Consider the following 21,671-nt stretch of genomic DNA (forward strand, 5'->3'; position numbering starts at 1 on the left):
ATGAAGAACATTATATTTACTAGGCTCCCCCCTTCACCAAGTCCCCCCGACAAACCCCATTACAGTCACTGTCCATCAGCATAGTAAGATGCTGTAGAATCACTACTTGTCTTCTCTGTGTTGCACAGCCCTCCCCATGGCCCCCCCATATTACACATGCTAATCATAATGCCCCCTTTCTTTTTCCCCTGCCCTTATCCATCCTTTCCCACCTATCCTCCCCAGTCCCTTTCCCTTTGGTAACTGTTAGTCCATTCTTGGGTTCTGTGATTCTGCTGCTGTTTTGTTCCTTCAGTTTTTCTTTGTTCTTATACTCCACATATGAGTGAAATCATTTGGTACTTGTCTTTCTCCACCTGGCTTATTTCACTGAGCATAGTACCCTCTAGCTCCATCCATGTTGTTGCAAATGGTAGGATTTGTTTTCTTCTTATGGCTGAATAATATCAACTGGGTTATTTTTAAAGGTTTTACTTGGATTATTTCCCTAGTATCTCTTTTCTTAGAAATGTTTGATTAGTGAAAGTATTTCACAAAACTGTAATGTACAGAAAGGTGGCATGTGAGTGTCAAATGGGGAATTACATGCTAGTTCATTTTTAGAAGAGAAAACATCTTAACAATATTCTCAGCTATTATTTCTGAGCTAAAATAACCTAAAAGTCATTAAACTCTCTGCACCCTATCTAGTAGGTCATTTCAGTCAAAAAACCATTCGATGTGGCACATACCAGGAAAGTTAAAAAAAAAAAAAAGTAATAGTCTGTAATGGTTTAGAACTATAGTGTGCCTGTCCTGGAATGCCCAATTCTTGTTGCTGTATCTTAAACACAAAATGAGAATAGCCCCAAAGAGGGGGGCAGGTCAGGACCTATTCTAGGCACTGGCAATAAAAAATAACAAACACAGGTGAAAATATGTGTTGTGTGGAGCTAATGTTACAGTGGAATATGACAGACAAATAAGACATGTAGTATGTCACATGGTGATAAGTGCTTCAGAGGAAAACTGAAGTACGGAGGGGAGCTCGTGGTGATGTTGATAGTTGCAGTGGGTGGGGATCTTGCAGTTTTGAATAGGCAGCAGGGGAAGCAACTGACTTAGCAACATTTGAGCAAAAAGCCAATGATGAAGAGACAGTAAGTCATGTGGGAATCCAAGAAGAGAGTTCTAGGCAAAGGGGAAGGACTATGCATGTTGGAGAAACAGCCAAGCAACAGGCTTACATGGCTGAAGCGAGTGAGCCAGGGAGAGCAGTAGGAGATAAAGTGGAGGTTTTAGAGGTTTTCATACCAGATAGTATATTATAAGGATTTGGACTCTTCTGATTGGTGAGAAGCCACTAGAAGGTTTTGATCAGAAGACTAAGAATTTCCCTCTTCATGTTGAAAATATCACTTTAAAATGCTTTGTTGAGCATAACATGTAGAGAAAGCAGTTTCAGTAATTGAACAGTGAATGGCCTTTCTTGTGAAGATGAAATAAAAATATAATATCTCTTCATTGAAAAATAAATGAGAAGGGTTGTAATCCAAGTTCTAAATCTTAAAGAGACTTGGCTAGTTTTGACTATAGGCTTGACTGAAAGAACTAGAGTTCCTTGAACTACTAGAAAGAGGTTCCTTTTAGTACAAATGAAAGTATTATCTTATGAAGCAGATGATTAGCTGAAGAACTTGTGCTCCTTCAGAGTGGTCCCACTTGAAAATACGAACTGCTCTATGGAGAATCTGGGTTCTTGGGATGGAATTAACAAGGTAAGTTAGAAGTATTGGTGGCTGCCTCATTTAACTTTGAATTAATATGCTCTCCTGCAGTGTCTCCTTATTAGCTGACACAAAGGGTTCAGTGGACCACTGGTCTGGCTCTGCATATCATTACCATGGCTCTTTCATGAAATTGATAGTCTTAAAGTTCAGAGTCTGGTGCTTGCAAATTGAATTTCTTTTCCCTTTTTTCTTTCTTTCTTTCTTTCTTCCTTTAGTCCAAAAGAAATAGAAGACTTTCAGTCGATTGAGTCTCTTGGTAGCCAGCAGATGAATCTCAGTATTGGTGATGACAGCACGGGTAGCTGGTCCAATTTAAGTTTTGAAGATGAACACCAGGATGAAAGCAGCAGTTTTCATCACCTAAGTGAAAGGTAACTAAAATACTGCACGTCATTGCAGAGTTTAGGTCCTCAGACCTCAGAAGTTAACTATAAATTTACATTGGGTGTTATTTTAAAATAATTTTCTGAATTTGAAAATCTGCCATTATTTTCAAAATGTTATTATATTATTAAAAATATGTTTCTAATGTTTTTTGACATTTATTAAATCCAGTAATGAGCCAAGCTAATTTTCTTTGGGTATGTCAATAGTTGATTTTAAAACTATTGCATATGTTTGATTTTATACCCTTTAAAAAGCTTTTCCTGGACTTTCTGTGAATTTTTGAAGAAGAGAGAGATTTCTTTCTCACTTTCAAGAGGGTACTTTTTTTATCTTTAGAGGATTGGAAAAAGGACAGTTATCTACAAAAAGCATCAAAATGGCTCTGTAATTTTTTTTTTGTTATCAGTTAAAAGTAGTATTTTGGGAGGGGGAATTCACTTGTCTTGCTATTCAGGAACAAAATGACCTGGAGCGTTTATATTTGAATGACTAAAAATACATAAACTCATTATAAAAATATGATCTTGTGCAGCAGAAGGCGTTTACCTCGTATATAACATTTCTTAGTTTTGTTTGTAACAGTCTCTGGAATATTTTACTATGATAAAATGGCTTATTATATTCATAACTCTATAAAGGCATTTGACTAACCTATAAAATGCTGTAAAGTCTTTATCCATGTTAACTGAAAATTGGAAATAATAAATACCATCCATGGATGAGTCTAAGGAGAGCACAGGGCTCTCAGCATATGTACTTCCCGTTTGGGGCATATGCGGCAAAGCCCTTGTGAGGCTCCAGTTGAAAAGAGCCATTGGAGCTGACTTACCGGGTGGGGGAGGTAAGAAGGCTGCTGGAGGAGGGGATGCAGCAGCAGAGGGGAGGAGATGGCTTTTCACCTGTTAAAGCATGTCATCTCAGAGTGTTTTGTTTGATGCTGGGATTAACCAGTAAGTATTAATATTTTTATAAAATACCCGTTTTGTTTTAGTTTTCTTAACTAAATAATCCTGTAAAAATCACCAATATTTCTTAAAATCTAGATCCAAAAAGGAAGTCTTTACAACTGGTAGTGGGAAGTTGGGGGTAATATCACTTATCATCATTTGGCCCTTTCCGTAACTTTATCTAGAAGAGAGTATTTTGTTAACACTTAAATTGTCTTCTCATCTTTGGGAAACACAGACTTCTAGAATTCCAGTGAGGGGTTGTATTGTTTAGGAAATCCTGGTGTTACAGAGGGAGAACGACACTAAGCGTTAGGCAAGCGGCACTAAGAGGACAGTAGGTAGTTGAATAACTTTATATGGAGTGTGATCTGATTTGATGAAAGTTGCAATCAAGCTCCGTCCTTAGTCCTGTCCTCTTTAGCATTATCTTATTGGTGATATATAATACAGTAGGACCCCCTTACCGCAGTTTCACTTTCCAAGGTTTCAGTTACCCGAGGTCAAGTGCAGTCCAGAAGCAGATGATCCTCCTTCTGACACGTCCTCAGAAGGTCATAGTAGCTGCTGACACTACTTCACAATGCCTGTGTCACTCACCTCACCCCATCTCATCACATAGGCATTCATCTCTCACACCATCCTAAGAAGGAAAGGGGTTAATAGAGCACAATAAGGTATTTAGAGAGAGACCACATTCACATATTTTTATTGCAGTATACTTTATAATTCTAATATATTACTTGTTATAGTTGTTAAGTTCTTAATGTGCCTAATTTAAAAATTAAATCTTAACCATACATAGGTATGTCTGTACAGGGTTTGCTACTCTCCGTGGTTTCAGGCAGGGGGGTCTTGGAATGTATTTCCCATGGTTAAGTGGTGGGGGGACTGCTGGACTCATTATTTGTGAATGACTTAAAACAAAGTTGAAGAGAGAATCCCGTTAACAGAATCAACATTCAAAAAAACTGAATCAGGCTGAGGCTAAAATAATTCTGTTTAACATGAGTAAATGCATTCAGATTTACAAAATTAATTGTTTAAATTCAGGATGGGGAAAACTTGCTTGATAGCATTTGTCAGAAAAAACACTTGTGGTTTTAATTGACTACGGTCTTAGTAAGAACTACTATGCAATGTGGTATTAAGGTTCAGAAACAAAGAAAAAGCAGAGCTCATCCAGGGTTGGTGATGTGTTTTTGCACATATAGTTTCTAGGGCCTCACCTCCCAGAGATTAAGGGTTATTAGGAGGGTGCACAGAGTCTAAATGCTTGATAAGCACCTCAGATGATTTAATGCAGGTGGTTCAGAGTCCACACTTAAGATATGTGGCTTGACATGTTTTGTCTTTTGATGACATCTGCCATAGGAACTATTATTTCCTGGTACAGAGATCCAGGTAGGAGATAAAGACTTCACTGGTTTGGACATACCTTGCACTTTCACTCTGGATAGGAAGTTCAGTAGAAGGCAAAAGTTAAAGAAGAAATAATAATTTCAAATTTTCACAGGTGTTTAGAAGGGATTATAATTACTTGGTCAGAAAGAGAACTGTGTGAATTTTTTAAGTTTTTCAGCAGTTTGTGTATTTCTTGAGTTATGTAGGAGATTGAGTAAGATAGGGGCCCAGATTCGCAGAATAGTTGAGATAACTTTTATGAGCTGTATTGGAATTGATAGTGGTCTTCATTGAAGGCCACAATAAGGAATTTTAGTCCTTGACTACTGCTGGTTTGAGGTGTGCCTGTTCTAGACATTAAGAAATATAAAAAGACACAAAATAAAATGGAAGCATGACAGTGTTCAAAAAATGAAATAGGAAGACTGAAAAGTGAAGAAATTAAGTTGTTTTATGTTGGGTTAACGTAGGATGAGCATATCTTCCAGTTTGCTCAGGACAGTCTTGGTTCATTTCTCTTGTTCTGGTGTAATTATTAATGGTGACATTTCATTTTCGTAAGGGCCTGGTTGGATGAAAAATTATATAGTCACCCTAGTTAGAAGTTGCATTTCATAAATAACTGACTTCAAGTCTGGCTTGAAGTCAGTTATTTATGAGGGGCAGAGAGGAGGGAATGAAAGTTAGAGGGAATTTTAATTTCTGGTCTTTACATTTTTTTGCTGTATTTTCATCTTCACCTAATACTTAGGTGATAGATTTTTATTATTAATTAAATGGAGGAATCATTGTTATTAGAATGTGGGTAAGAATTTTGTCTTTTTTTTTCCTTTTGTGTAGATAATCATTCTATTAGAAATAAATATAGTCCCTGAGTTTATTAATTTTCTCTTTCTCTTTGGCTCATAGCTGTCTGTCCATTCTGTATTTCCATATTCTCTCATTTTTGGTTTGTCTGACAACAGACTAAAGGAACAGAATTCTGTTTTAATGGTTTTATAATAGAGTTACGTTGGAGCATCAGTTGAAAAGACACTGCTCAGTTTAACTCGACTTTAATGCATTGTGGTTTGTGACGGTTTGTTGCCAGAGTAAATATGGATATGTAAATTGCTGAGATTGCTTGTACAGTATTTAGAACTTTTAAATAAGCATCTCTTTTTTTGGTAATCTTGTCAACATTTACTGATGTACAAAAGATGATTTTATGTTAATTCATTTTTTAGAACCAAAATTTTAATTGGACTAGACATTTTTAGAATTACCTAGCATAGTTTGGGGAATGTAGCTGCTTACCACTGCAAACTAATGTGCTTACTAATGTAATGATTAGTATTTTTAAAAATTGCATGTTTCAGTTTTAATATGAAAAATTGAACTAGTTTTGTTTTTAAACACAGTTGTTTTTTGTTTTTTATTGCTTTGCTGCTGTTTTAGAATGTAGTCGCTTTTTTCTATTGATCAGCTGGTATAAGAAGTTATCTGTTGTGGCATTAGTGACTGGATGACCAGGCCAGTGTAAGGCTTGAGTAAGCCTTGGTAATTCAATATTATGGAGAAAATGTATGTTATTTGCCAGCTACTGAATTATATATAATATTTGAAATGAAAGTAATTGACATAATAGTATTTGAAAATCAGAAAGCATCTTTTCTCCAAGTAGTTTGAAAAGGTCTATTTGGAACTGTGTTTCAGTGACTACCATCCCATTCCTCGCCACCCCCCACAAGCCCATCACTGTTTACACTATCAGCAAACTTGACAGAATGTTAACCTGTGTTTTTTTTTCTTTTTAAACTGTATCCAAAACTAGAGAGAACTGGCTTTTTAAAAATTATATTCCAAGATTGCCATAGCCATTGGTTTCATTGTGAAACTTATTACTCCATGTGGTGTCCTAATCATTTGGTTGGCTTAATCTGTAAAATAAATACAAAGTCAGAACAATTTTTATGATGTATTGAAGATAAGTAAGGCTCCCGAGTCTCCAAAGCCGTCAGGGTTCTTTTGCAGTAGCAGTGATGGTTTTCCTTTACCTTCATGGTTCCTCCACTCCACTGAGGCAGCTTCAGAACATCCAGTTACCACTGACAGAAGCTGTTCCAAGGAAAACCAGGGTCTTCTGAACTATGCATTTCCTAGTTCAGCTCTGTTCTTTTCTTCCTCTGGCAGTAATGGTAACAGCAGTAGCTGGAGCAGTCTTGCTTTAGAAGGAGATTTGTATGAGGACAATTTATCCTTTCCAACATCAGACAGGTTGGTCCAGTCCAGAAACTTAAAAACTGATGAGTCTTTCCCCACTAATGCATGATGTCATATTCACAAAAGAATGTGGGTTACCGTGCCAATATATATCAACCTGCTTTTCTCCTATATTTTGACATGATTCTGCTTGATAAATTTACATCTAATAAAAAATTCAACTATGCTAAAGATATGACTGACATCTAATTGCAAAATGTGTTACTTTTTATGCATGTATTGCTCTGCTTGTTTTTTTTTTCATTCTACCAATAATTTCATTAAAAAGGGCTTGCTTCCTACAGGATTTCTGTTTTTTTCTTTGGTTTTTGTATATAGTTTTATTTCATATTTAAGAAAAGTGTAGGGAAAATTCATTTCTACTGTGTCACAAACATAAATGGCATCTGCAGAAGCATTAGTAAATATTCATGGCATTCTATGATATTCAGATGCTGTGTAATCTAAAACCAAATTAGTAGAATATTTTGGCTTTAAGTTATTTTAAATTAAATTTTACTATGAAATTACTTGGTGCTCTCTCTGTCATGGTCAGGTAGAACTTCTTGGTTACTGGTAACTTATCTAGGCATCATTTACAATTCAGATTTTAATGTGAAATGGTGTGAGAAGCAAAGCTTCCTTTTTTATTTGTCATTTCTCCCCTCTTTAAATGTCATTTGTCATACTATAGCATTCATTCTTCACATTTTAAGGATTTGTTTTAATATAATTATTAAGTAAAGCTTTTTTTTTTTTAACTTTCTGCTCTTTCATTTGAAAAGTGATGGGCCAGATGAGCAGGATGAAGAGCATGAGGATGATACAGAAGGTAATCACAATTTGTTTCTCAAGGTGTTTGCATGTTTTTTGCATAAGGTTCCTTAGGGAGTCTTTAGCGTTTGTATTTGTGTGTTTTCATCAGTGAGACATCAGTTGTTAAAAATCAGTGTATTTACATTACAAAACAGGATATTCTTATACTAATGTAGTGTCAGGTCCTTTGTTGAGCAGTTTGTCTTATTTGATTGCTAAACTAATAAACTACTCATTGGTGTGAATAAAGGCTGAACTACTTTGAAGGAATTATTTAGTTATTTGAGAGGGAAACTTACGATAATCTCTAATACTGTTTTTCAAAATATAAAATTGTTACTTATATTATGATTTATTGTAATTATGGCATATGTCATAGTTTTTTCCTTCCAAACCAGTAACTTGTAGAATTAGTGTTTGATGTCAATTTTACATAAGTCAGTGTTTGTGAGTCAATTCTTCCCTCTCTCTCAATTCAAGTCTTAGACTCACATACACACATATTTGAAGAAAATACTCAATTCTTCCTTTAATGAGCATAGTTCTAAATATGTGTATACTAGGTACTAGGTACTCTTGATCACAGAATTCTGTACTTTGATTTGTAATCTTTAAATTCAGATTAATTAGAATGTCTGAATGAACCTAGAAACTTTTCCTGTTGAATCTGAGTTTTCATCGTCTTTAGATGGTTGTTGAATTTTTTTCCTAAAACTCTTACATTTCCTAATTATGAAAACACTAATAGTCTTCTGTAGAGTGGCACATAAAAATATTCAAATTGTTTGAGATGTTTGTTTTGAACCAGTGATATTTTTGTCGTCATTTCTTTAGAAGTGGGTAAATTACTGAAATGAATTTCTTGAAATGTACTTTACAACACCTGAGTTTCCATCTGTTTTATCACCAGTTATACTTTTCTTGTTTAGGAAAGTCATGTACCAATTTTTGAGCTAAAATCATGAGACCTAAGATTATAATTTTTTTTAGTAATGCATTTGCTAAGTAGACATGCTTCATAAAGTGCTTTTAATAATAAGTATTTATCATCAGATATAAGGTGGGGTAGGGCAGTATTTTTTAGAGTTATGGATATGTAGGATCTGAAAAATCAAAAGTTAGCATTAGTGCATAAGTACAGCCATCTTAAAGGGTTAAACACCACCCTCTAGCCTAGGAGAAGGAAAATTATTAGAATCTTGAAAAACAAATTAGTCAGCCAGTGTTAAATGTAGTGACCTTCAGTTAGCTAACCTCAAATCAGTTAATCATGAACACCAGGTGGTGGGCAGCTGCGGCCTTCAGACTGCTAACCTTGGTCGGATAGTCATGCATACCAAGCTTATCTTGCTGAAACCCACCCTAGCATTCTGAAAGTAATCTTATCTCACTGAACCCTCCCCCCCCCAAAATGTGATGCCAGCCGATGAATCATGTGTATGTGCTTGTAGAAAAATACTGTCCTCTTAGAAATGCTATAAAAACCTCTGGCTTTGGCTGCTCAGGGTCCTCGTTGAGACCCCCTGTGTCGGGCTAACTTGGACCCCAGCTAGCTGGTTCCTGAATAAATTCCTCTTGCTTATTGCATCAAGAGACGCCTTTCGTGAATGATTTGGGGCGGCGTCCTCCTCTGGGAGAATCCAACAGATAGACTAGGTAATACTTATTTTTGTTGCCTAAAAAAATTGACTATGTTTAGAGAAGTTGTTTACTTTTTCCCATGTAATACCTGTGGGCAAAGTTGTCCCAAAGGCTGTACATGGTGTAAATAAATACAAGCTGTAAGTATTTCCCTGAATTACTCCTTATTTAACTTTACTGAGAAACATTAAGAGGAAAGAAGATACAAGTTAATACTAAAAATTTTACTTTTGGCACTAACCAGGCTGCTTAGGATTTCCTTGTGAATATGTAGAAATCAGGCAATTTATTATATGTAGATACAGGGTATTACTCAGCTTTTGAGATTTTGGCCATCTTACATTATATAGAAAATTATAGCCGGCTTTCAAATTTGTTAAATTAGAAATTGGTAAATTAGGGAATAGATTGATATGGATTTATAGAAAGATTGAAAATTATGGAAATACTGAAGGCAACAAACCTCATTTTGTGGTGTTGTTTGCAGTTACAGGCTGTCAGGCGCTTCTCTTTTCACTAGTATTTAGTAACTTCCCTAAAGAGAGAGGCCACTTGTTAGGCCAGGCAACCAGTTGCCCAGAACTGGGAGACAGTAGTAAAGAAAAGCCTTATGGTGGCTTAGCTTCCAGTACTATGACCTCGGCAGGACTTACAAAATGGCCCAGAGACCATGTCTGATACTATAGTGCACTATATTCATTTTTATTGTTTTGTTTTGTTTGGCTTTATTAATATTGTCAAAATGGTATTTTTTTTGTTTTTAGGGTTTATTTTTTTGTTGAGGTACATACAATAAAGTACACAAATCTTACTGTACACCTTAATGAATTTTGGCATGTGTATGCACTCATATAACCATCACCCAGATTGAGATAAACATTCTCACCAATTTTTTCCCCCTCTACGTATTTATCTATTTCCCTACTCACCTCCCCGGTGGCAACCACCAGTCTGTTCTCTGAGTGTCTATGAGTCTATTTCTGTTTTATTTGTTTGTTTGTTAGATTCCATACATAAGTGAAGTCATATGGCGTTTGTATTTCTCTGCACCAGACCCATTTTTGATTGAGCGATCAGTGGGGAGAGAGTAGGGAAAGGCAATACATTTTGGACCAATTTTTAAATGAAAAATTAGGGGCCAACATAAATCCTAAAAATGATTAGTAATGGTCTAGAATGCCTTGCAAACTATAAAGAGGAATCAGGGATGATCACCAACATATTTCCATTATTGGCAAAAGTTAGCATGATGCCTGCAGCATGCCCTGTGTTTGCTCACTCTTTGTGTGGGAGGTGTAACTCTGGGGAGAGGAAATCCCAGCCAAAATACCTCTAAAACCAAAATCAGTCAAAAGGAGAAAAAAAGTTTAAAAACCCATTTTTTGCTTACGAACTGTGGTCCAGGGCCGCATTTTTCTGCTCCAGCAGAAGCAAGCAAGACCTCCTCCCAGCCACTCAGGTTCAGATAAGCCCTTGGTTGCCCAGGTAATTACTGATTGATACAGAGATGAGAACTACTGCTCTCCACCCCCTAGGAATGCCTTTTGATATGTAGATGCACTAAAGCCAGGTGAGATATTCTGGAAATACTACAATTTTACCCACAGGCCACCCCTCCAGAAATCTTGCCTTAAAATATACTCATTCCCCCTCTCCTACAATGGTCCCCTGGTGAGAAAATGAGCATCAAAAATAAACATTGTGACCAGACAAAAGACATAACAATAACAACAGCAATAAAATCATGATAATCCTCAAACTGGAGGATTCAGCTAGGGTCAAAGTCCTATGCAGATTAAGTCCAAAGCTAGTCCACTCCAGCAGACAGTAACTGAAGAGGTAGAGAGTTCAGAGCAATTATCACATGGCAGCTGCAGCTAGGGACTGCATATAGGCCACAAGGACTGTAGAAGAAAATAACTTTAAGAGCGATAAGATACATGTTTTAATGAAACCAGCATAGGCAAATCTTGTCCATCAGGTAGGATACATGCAAGAGAGTGGTCCTGTGATAGAACAGTAGCAGGGATGGTATCATATCCTGGTCTAGTATACCAGACTTTCAACCCCTCCCTGTGGGAGGAGTTACAGATGGGTCAGTATATAGGGCTATGGGAGGTACGTGCACTGGCCATAAAGATAAAACTTCCCTGTAAGATGCTCTTCCTCTCCGATGTTTTGGGTACAGTACTGTGATCTTTGGGGGCCACTCTGCCAGGAACACACAGGAGGCCAGCTTCCAGGCCTTTTCCCTTAGGTGCCAGAAGGGCTGGCCATTGCTGGTCCATGTATTGAAATGTCCAGGGCCATGTCCAGTGTCTCCAGGGTTTAATGCAGTAGGGGCTGGCAGCAGGATGTTTCTCTGCCGGTCATATCCTGGCTTCAGTAACTCTTCTTTGGTTTCTACACACAGTTGTGTAGGAGAGGCCGCAAGGTGTGTGAGCACATCCACAGGGCCCAAAGCTCCTCTACAGAGCTTCTCATTCAAACACCATAGCCCTGTCCATAAGCAAACTCACCAGCCCCGTAGACTATTGGTGTCCACCTTCAGGCCAGATTTCAACAAACCTTTGTACCTGTCTATCATGCCTGCCCTGGAAGAGTTATATAGTACATGAAATTTCCACTTTATTCCTAATTGCTGTGCCCATCCTTATAACGCATGTCCAGTAAAGTGGGTACCTTAAAGGCTCTCAATCACCTGCAGCAGGCCATAGGCTGCAAAGAGGTGCTCTAGGCCCCTCTTGGTGATTTGCTGATTTGCACAACGTGCAGGAAGAGCAACCAACAGCCCAGTAGCCGTGTCCACACGAGTCATGGCATACCGATATCCTTCTGATGTGGGCAGAGGCCCAATATAGTCTATCTGCCACCTAACAAGGGGTATCAGCCACCTTACTATTATCCCATGCTGCTGTGGTATCCACTAAGTCCCTCTTATGAGCACACAAGCCACTCCTTCCGGGCTCAGCTGACTTCAAAAGTCAATGGCAAGCCTCATCCTCCAGGAGGGAGGAGGCCAAGTGGTGAGGCTGCTGTTCCTGCCTTCGCAGCTGCTGACACTCTAATGGTTCTGGAAGGGCGGTTCCTCTTTGCACCATTGCCAACCAGACATGGCGGGGGGAGGCAAGAGTAGTCACTAGGGACCCAAAGAGAGATGGGGGAGCTGTATGCAGCACCAGATTCCTCATTTCTACAGTGAACACCTCCTCATTGGGGCCCTCGTGGTCCATATTATAGATGATATTTTTCATACCCAATTCCCGCAGTACCTGTTGGAGCTCTGCATATGTTTTCTAACTACTGGGTAAATATGGTAAATCACCCTGATTAGGCCAAACAACCATGATGGCAGCTGTCAGCTATACCAGGAGTGTCTGGTTCCCTGTGGTGTGAAGGGCATTTTCCAACAGCTGCCAGAGGGAAGGGTGAGTCATCAGGGAAGCCATTCAACTCATCTCAGTACCCGACACAACAATGTTTTCCACCCCCATATCCCAGAGACGTAAAAGCCATGTAGGCAGAGATTCTGATGGCTTCTGCTTATACTGAACGCTCATGTGCACCAGCTCATCCTGGGTGTAGGGACGGAGCATGGAGTGCTCTACAACCTGGGGAGGGGGTGGCTGCAGTTGTTTTATTTTCTTAATTACAGCCGGGTGGGCCTTTAAAACAGGACATGCTGGTACCTGGGGTGAAGGATCATCGGCCCGTAGCCCTGCCTCTTCTCCCCCTCAATGCCCCTGGCTCCTCTTCCATCTCTGGGGCTTTATGAAGGCACCACTCTTTCCTCCTGCTTCCCCATGGCCTCCTGCAGTGCAGCTTTTCCTGTCGCCTCCCCCCTCACCGCTGCTAAGGAATCTTCCAGGGGTGCAACCTGTCTTTTCAATAACTGTCTTTCTTCCTTAATGGCATCCCATAGGTTATCACCCAGCTCCTCCAAGTGATGCTGAAGTGCGTCTCTGTCCTGCCTAAGTCCCTCTCTCTCCTTGCTATCCCCCTCAATAATCCTCTCTTTCTCCTGTATAACATTTTCCACTATCTCGATAAAGAGAGACCCTACAATGCCAGCCGCTACATGGCCTCTCAGGGCCTCTAAGCAGTCTTCTATATGGTGGAGGGCTAATTCTGCAGCTTCCATTTGTCTCTACCCTTCCTCAGTTCTGGGGTAGGCCCCACCCCTCTAGGAGGTACTCTACCCTAGACCAATTCCCTACCAGGGGCTCCCAAATTGGAAGCCCCACAGATGGGGGGACACTAACAGGTGAAGCTCTACCCTCTGCTGCCACATCCACTGGGCCTCCCCACCATCCACAGCTGGGGCTTCTGGGCATCTCCCCTCATCTCTAGGGGCAACCCTCCCAAAGGTCATACCCATTATCAGATTTTGGGCTCAGAGATCCTGCCGACTACCCCAGATATAACTCCAGGGAGAGGAAATCCCGGGGCAAAATACCTCTAAAACCGAATCAGTCAAAAGAAGAAATAAAGTTTAAAACCAGTTTATTTCTTACAAACTGTGGTCCAGGCTTTTCTGTTTCTGCAGAAACAAGCAAGATCTCACTCCAACCTCTCAGGTTCAGATAAGTCTTTGGTTGTCCAGGTAATTACCCATTGATATGGAGATCAATTACTCCTCTCCACCCACTAGGAATGCCTGTTGATCTGTAGATGCACTAAAGCCAGGCGAGGTATTGTGGAAATATTACAGTTTTATCCACAGAGAGCCCATGTCTCAGCAGAGCTTATCGCTCAGCCACCATTAAGCAGGAGTGTTATACACATGTTGGTCCACAGGTCCTTAGTTTTATTGTCAACAGGGGTTCATCCTTCTTTACATTGAAAATAAAATTTTCGTAAAATGTGAAAATGAACCTGAGGGCAACATCTTATTTATGATAGAGGTACACCAGAAAATTCCCTTGCCTGGCATTTGGGAAGTAAGTTATTGCATATGACTTTTTTTTCTTCATATTTTGCTGAAAGAATGAAGTGATTAAGAGCATGGAGTCACACTGCCTGTGTTCATGTCCTAGCTCAGCCACTTCCCTGCTCTGAGATTCTGGATCTCTCTCTGCTTCAGAACCCTCACCTGTAGAATGGAGACGATAATAGTTCCTACTTCATAGGATGGTTGTGAGGATTAGAGGAGTTTGTGTATTTAACGAGCAATACTTACAATGAAATATATGCTATTCATGTGTATGCTGCTGCTCGTTATTTCTCTTAGTTCAGAAAGCTTTCAAGTCTACCTAATATATTTATTCGAGGTTTTATTTCTGTGTTCTGTTTATATTTTGATTGTAATCACTGCTTTATGGTTTTATTTTTTCTCTTTTTACCTGTAGATCATATTTTGACACAAATCAAGACATTTACAGTACTTGAGTTCAGTGCCTCAAAATAGAGTTATGCATCGTGTAGTCAGGAAGTGATCCAAGTCATTCTTCTGTTTTAGTGTGATTTTGTCCTTTCAAAAAAATGTCTTAGTTGATGTTAAGGAAAGATGGATTTTTCCTGCATTCGTTGGACTCTTAAGAAATGGAAAATAGTTATGTATCTCTGGAAACCAGAGTATTGAGAGTTGCATTGATAAATTTCACTTCCTGTTATTTAATTTAAATATTAGGTTTGGAGCAAGATGGAAAAACTCTGCTAATTACGAATATTGACATGAAGCCTTGCACTGTAGAACCCCAACTAAGGATCATTCTTCAGTGGCTTGTTGCCTCTGAGGCTGATGTTGCTGAACTTTATTTTCATGACTCTGCAAAGAAAGAGTTTATGCAGGTAAGTACCAGCCTTACAGGGTGGTTATGAGGATGGCTTTAACAGCACCTGAGGTTCTTTGCCATGTAAGTTGATCTAATAAGATGCCTGATGATAGTAGAGTGCATAAATGCTTAGGCAATAGAATCTCATAGTTGGTTTCAGGTATCAGTCCTGCCAATGTCTATCAGTGTAACCAGGGGCAAGTTTACCAGTCTCAGTTTCCTTATCAGCATTATGGAAATGACTACAGAATTTATCCTACAGAGGTTGTGAGGGTTAAATGTAATACTGTTAAGTAGTACCTGGTTTAAGTTCTCAGAGTTAGGTGCCATTAATAAACTTTTCATGTGTGTTCATATGAAAAAATTCTGTTATTCTTTGTATTTAATTGATTCATAATTGGGCCTAGTGTGTCTCTATGTTAATCCAGTTTCATTAGTTTGAGATGCTAGCATGATCAAAAGCCAGTGAAAGTTTTAACATCTAATAAGAGACAATGGACCACTTTGAGTGCTCAATAGGGTTCTAATAATAAAATGTTTAGATTTGATACACCAATAGGATATTTTTATTGAGAACTTACTGTGTGCCAAGCACCTTGTTAATCACCTTCAGTTTATAGTCTTAACGGTTTTTGTCCAAGAATTTTCCTCATCAGAACTTTGGTTTAAGTTATTCCTATATAGAATAGTCCAATGAACAACCATGTGAATCGATCAGTTATAATAAAGAATAATCCAGTTACTCTTCATTCTTGACTCAGAATTTACAAAGGTATTGTTGAAAGAAGTATGCAGAAGATACATAAAAATATTTTTTTAATATTTTGTTTTTACTTAGAATTTCACATTTTTCTGATTTAGGTTTCTGTTTTGGGGCAGGAAAAGAAAATAAGACAAAAAGAGATGCTCAGAAATGAACTGTCAAGGAGAAAGAATTGGTAGGAAAGGTGTTAGAACTGACCTTAGGGAGGCAGACATTTTCCAGGTTTTTGTTCGTAGGTAAACTGAGGGCTCAGGAAGGCCTTAGGCAGAGCTGAGGGTGATGGTGCTTGGGTAAGGGCACCTTGTCCCCATGTAGCCTAGGAGAAATTTCTTGCAGTTCCTCAAAAAAGTTAAACATACTGTTATCATAAAACCCGGCAATTCCACTCCACAGTATGTACCTAAGAGGAATGGAAACATATGTCCATGGCAACATTATTTCATTATGAAACAAAAGTGGAAACCTTCTAAATGTCTATTACCTTATAAATGGGTAAATAAACTGTGGTACATCCATGCAATAGAATATTATGTGTTAGTAAGAGGGAATGAAGTACATACATGACCACACCATGGGGGAGGCTTGAAATCATTAGTCTGAGTGAAAGAAGCTTGTCACAAAAGACTATATATTTTATGATTCTATTTATATGAAGTGGCCAAAATAGCCAAATCTGTAGAGACTGAAAGTGTGCTAGTGATTGCCTAGGTTGAGTGGTCTGGGAGAAATGAGGAGTGATTACTAATGAGTAGGCATTTCATTTTGGTGTGATAAAATGTTCTCATATTGACCGTGGTGATGGTTGCATTCAACTTGGTGAGTATACTAAAAACCATTGACTGGTATACTATAAATGGGTGGATTGTATGGTGTGTGAGTTATATCTCAAACCATTTTTTAAAAGGGTAAGCATATTTATATTATAAAAAATTAAGGTAGTTTTTATGAAACTAAACAGAAAAAAGATGAGTGAAGACATGTTCTGATTGATCACAATAGTTTATTTAACCCTGGGGCATAATTGACTTAAAACATATTGGTTTCAGGTGTACATCATAATCATTCCGTATTTGTACAGTGAAATAATCACCACAGTATTTAATTTTTCAGTTGTTCTTTTTGGTTGAAACATTAACATTTCTTAACTTAGAAAGCCATGTTTCTTTTGAGGCTAGAGTGTGTATTCCGGAAAAAAACCACACCAAGTGTTATGGAAGGAAAAGCCACATCCTTTTAATAAGCTTGACATTGACTTTATTATTTTATGTTCCTAATTGAGGGTGTGGCAGAACTGTTTAGTTAGTTAAAGAACCGCCGGTAGGAGTGTAACCTCTCACTCCCACACGGACTGTCCACTGGGTGAGGTTTGTGGAGTTCTGTCCCTAGTGATCCCAAAGTGTCATTTTGTGGAAGAGGTGTATTTATAACAGGCAGGAAGGGGAAATGTTTAAGTTGTTTCAAGGGCTGGTGGTGTAGGGGAGAAGACCTTGTTTTATCTGGGAAACAACATTTTACTGCAAGTAGGACTCTCAGTTTTATCTGATGTTAAAAATGAAAACTTTATTGTCGAAAAATTGTTTGGGGTTAATGTTTGATAGAACTCTCTCTCTCTCTTACTAGCTTTCAAAAAGATTACAAGAGAAAGAATGGAAAGTGGGAGACCTCCTGCAGGCTGTACTGAGATACTGTGAAGTGATGGAAAAGATTTCCAGTGAGGAGCGATGCAAGTCACTGTTCAATTGGCTCTTGGAAAATGCATAGAACAAACTCCAAACCAATATATTTTATCATTTGTTTCAGAAGAGGAAGAAATAGTTAAGATGCATAGGGTTAAATTTGAGTAGTGAATATGAATAAAGTGAATCGGGAGGAAGTAAATACAGCTTTTTAAGTGCTTTGTGTCATCAGTATATATAGTTCATACTTTTGTAATCTCTATCAAATATTATCTTCATTTATTCTTCTGTACACATGTGTAGTGTGTTAAGACCCTAAGAACATGTGTTTGAAGGAAAGAATAATAATAATAACCATGATGTTTTCAGGGACACTGACAGCACTCTGTTTGCATCCAAATAGTGCTGTAGTAACTTGCACTGAGGGGACTGAGGATGGCTTCCAGGGAGAGAGTTAAAATTGGGCTCCTTTGCAAACAAATAGTATCCACAATAACAGTAAGGCTTTTTTAAAAACATTTTTTGTCCAATGTTAAAAACTTGGTTTTACTTTCATGGCTCAGCTTTGATATCTTTTTGAATGCTCCAAACTATTTAATTTCTCAGAAGCATAGTATTTTAGGTTTCTATAAATATCATAGTTTCCCAAGCCTTCTATCAAATGATATTATTTGCTAATGTTACCAATTGTTCTGGCATGAAAGTGAGAATGTGTGTGTTTATTAGGGAGTACTTTACCTTGCTAGTGGCTTGTGCCCCCTTTAATTTTACTGTTTTCTTAGTTAGAAACCCACTGTAAACATAAAAAGGTACTTACAATGAAATGTGTACAAGGATTGTGCATTAAAAGTTTTTTCTTTTTTATTATTTTGGGTGCCCAGCTTATCCTATAAATGAAAAAAAGGCTTGAAACATGTTGAAATGTTAATGCAGAAATACATTTAGAGTAGCACAGTAATTTGATTTTCACTTTTGGATTTTTGAAAAAACAATCCACTTTAGCAAGGGTAAGCTTTTTCTAGAAAAAAATGGGATACCCCCCCCAAACCCTTGAAAAAATGTGTCTGCACTATTTTGTAAAGTCCTCTGACATGATGTTTCTGGGCTCTACATTTCCTATTACTTTATCTTTAGAAACTGAAAGTTGCTTTCAATAAAGGACCAAGATTGTGTCTTGGTTTTGTATGTGAGAAAACGTGCATGTGAATTTTTCCTTCTTACATTAGTGGATCGTTGTAATCTAGAGTAAATCGCTTTTTGTTGGGGGCTTTGGTTTTGCTCCATTACATTTTCTTTTTTTCCTGAGCACTGACTGTCCTGGAAGGTGCACAAAGTATAGAAGACACAGCACCTGCCAGGGGGCAAGGAATAAGGGCACTTAACATTAATCGTAATTAATAATTATGGTAGAGAAATGTATTTTATAACAAAAGAGTCAAATCTGCTTTTTAAGAAAAATGCCAAAAGCTGTTTAAATATTTTGAGGTTACATTGTAAGCTGTGGTTTTTCTGAAGTTTCTTCAAGTATTTTCTAAGGTGGAGAAATGCAGGAAATGTATATAACCAGAATTGTTTCTGTCTCTAGCTTCTCAGAACTTGTGATGCAGCAGCACTGGACTGGGTTTTTAAATGTTAGGAACCAGGTTGTTGATAATAACATGGATTAATTGTTTATTAAGTTCAGATGGAATTTTTACAAGTATATGTAACTATCAGGTTGTGTTTAGTAACTTCAGTGTATGTGTGGATGTGATTAACAGCAAAACTTAATTCTGAATTTCTTTTAAAGTGATAGTATCTTCTGTAAAGCTTGTAAAGCTTTCTGTGCTTGGAAATATTTATGTTTATTTCTCTTACAGTAATAATCATTTTGATGTAAGATTTCCCTCATATCCTTGTTTCCATTGCCTTTTTCTGGAGCTGTGCTGGATTCAGAGTTCCCTTATTCAGCTACTACACATAATGACAGACGAGGCTTTAGGGATTAGCATGCATGGTGGTAACCACAGTGGAGCCCCATACTCGTATCTGCTCAGTGCAGGAGCAGAGAGAACATATGAAGCCCTGGCAGACATGAAAAGAAGTGTGAGGTGAGCTTCCGCATACAGATTGAAGCCATTTGAGTTTAGAGCAGTATCTTTTAATTAAGTACAGTCTAACTTACTTTCTTTAAAGGCACTTTGTGATTTTTCCAAAGACATTGTAGTTCTGTTAGGTTGCTCAATCTTTAGAATAGCTCTTTTTGTTTAGGACAACTCTGTCTTACTTTATTACAGATCTACTTGACATATTTATAACATAGTGATATTTCCATTCTGTACATTTTGGCCCTTATGAAGTATCATGTCTTATTACTCAGAACTGTTGAAGTTGTGATGTGCATTGAATTGAATTTTCTATCTATTTCAGAACTATCAAAGGATTTGTAGAAAAAAAGTGAATGAGGCCTCTGATAAGAGGATTTTAGAACATTAATTCAGCCTGAAATGTGTGGCAATTCTTTCATAGTTTCCCAAGCCAAGTTTAAATTCCATTTATATTTTGGATGATATTAATGTTGATTTTGGAAATATTTCCTGATCTATACAAAAGTAATGATTCATTTATGAAATCACAAGAAAATCACAGTATCAGATGGTATGATACTGTTTAATGGAGTAATAAAACCTTTGAGAGTATTCTTTCAGTGAATATATGTGATAGCATCTTTATACTTTGAAATATTTTACTTACCCTTTCAGATATTTGATGTGAATTACTTCAATTTATAATACTTAAATTTTGCTTAAATAAGGGTTTTCATGTTGTTGGCAGGAGAATTTAATTATTAAATGCACCATATATAAACTGATAGTTTACCCACACGACTAAGACATCAGTGCACAAACTTTAACCTCGATTTATCATCAGAGCCTGGATTCAGATGTTTTCTTATTTAATTATTTAGCTAATATTACTCTTCCACAATTAATATTATCAGTTTCCCATCCATATATTGTATACATTTTTCAAAAGAAACTCTTCACGGAATTTTTTAAAGATAATGCATCCATACTTGGGGTGTAGGGAGAATGCTTTCCATTTAAAACCTGTCCACCTGTCACCAGCATTGAAGAGAATTAGAGTTTCAGTGGGAGTTATAAAATTATACTGAAGTGGAATGCATTTTTCTAATTTTCAGCAGAAGGTCCCACCCACATTCATTCACTCACTGTATTCCTGCTCTGAAGATGCAGGTGCAGTGTTAGTCACGCTCGTCACTTTATTTATTTATTTATTTCACCATCCATGTACATTCCTTTCACATGGGTAGAATTGTAGTTCTAGAAGTTCATGTTTTGTTTTTGTTGCAATGTTTGAATACTATTTAATATCAGGTTTTAATATTGCTGGATTTGCTAGTTCGTTTACTTGTGCAGTGTTAAAAGTAATTCACATTCTTATTTAATATACCAGATATATAGCAAAAGCAGCTTTGTGTAATTGCAGCTGTTTATTTGTTCTGAGTTACTGCATTAAGATCTTGTGTTGTATAACAATAACTTTGCTTTTCAGTAATATGTTAATTTACTAAACTATGAACTTCAGGATGCACTAAATTTTTGTTTTCGCAGTAGTTCAAAATAAATGTTTCAGGAATTACTTTTGTAATAATTTGCAATTAATTGTCCTTTTATCTTTGATCAAACTGTTTAAGTCTGTGATCTTTCCTCTCCCAACTAAGAATTCTCCAATAAATGTCAGAGATGCCTGGCCTTGGTTTTCATTCTTTGATATCTTGTTAACTATACTAACTTAAAAAAAAAAAAGACAAAACATAAGTGGAAGTGCCATGAAAGCAGAAACATTGAATGATCTCAGTGCTTCCAACTTTTTTTGAGAACAAGAAAAAACAGGAATATTTTTCATTTGACACTGGATTCCAGCTGCTTATTTAGGTGGGTCTGAATGCTGACATAAGTGACTTGAAAGGGTGTTTGCCCAATCTGTTTTGGATTTTAGTGCAAAGTAAAATATTATGGTTGCCTTGCGTACGGTGAGCATGTATGTTACAGAGTTTTCTGGCCTGGACCGAGCACTCCTCCCATAGGATATAGGGATCCTACTACCGTCATGCGATGGACTGTCAGGCACTGAAAAGGCAGGTGCTGGTGGTTTATTACTAATGGAATTTGACTTTGTTTTAAGTATTTTAAGCCCAGAAATTAGGGAATGATTTTGTAGTTTTCATGAGTGTTTCACAATGCTAGGAA

The 21,671-nt window shown here is 37.5% G+C and overlaps 1 protein-coding gene across 3 annotated transcripts in view; it reads left to right on the plus strand.

Moving 5' to 3' along the window:
- Positions 1-21,171, plus strand: part of AKAP11 (A-kinase anchoring protein 11) — a 49,609-nt gene extending 28,438 nt beyond the window's left edge. For 2 of the 3 annotated variants that reach the window (XM_037022895.2, XM_073212575.1), the window contains exons 8-12: positions 1,985-2,140; positions 6,680-6,763; positions 7,534-7,580; positions 14,835-14,995; positions 17,363-21,171. In XM_037022895.2, the coding sequence (XP_036878790.2) occupies positions 1,985-2,140; positions 6,680-6,763; positions 7,534-7,580; positions 14,835-14,995; positions 17,363-17,503 (589 nt within the window). In that variant the 3' untranslated portion in view covers positions 17,504-21,171. The remainder of the gene's footprint in view (positions 1-1,984; positions 2,141-6,679; positions 6,764-7,533; positions 7,581-14,834; positions 14,996-17,362) is intronic. The other variant, XM_037022898.2, reaches the window with a different exon arrangement.
- The last annotated feature ends 500 nt before the right edge of the window (positions 21,172-21,671 follow it).

The sequence above is a fragment of the Manis javanica genome, chromosome 9 (genome assembly GCF_040802235.1).
Source record: "Manis javanica isolate MJ-LG chromosome 9, MJ_LKY, whole genome shotgun sequence".
Classification (NCBI taxonomy): domain Eukaryota; kingdom Metazoa; phylum Chordata; class Mammalia; order Pholidota; family Manidae; genus Manis; species Manis javanica.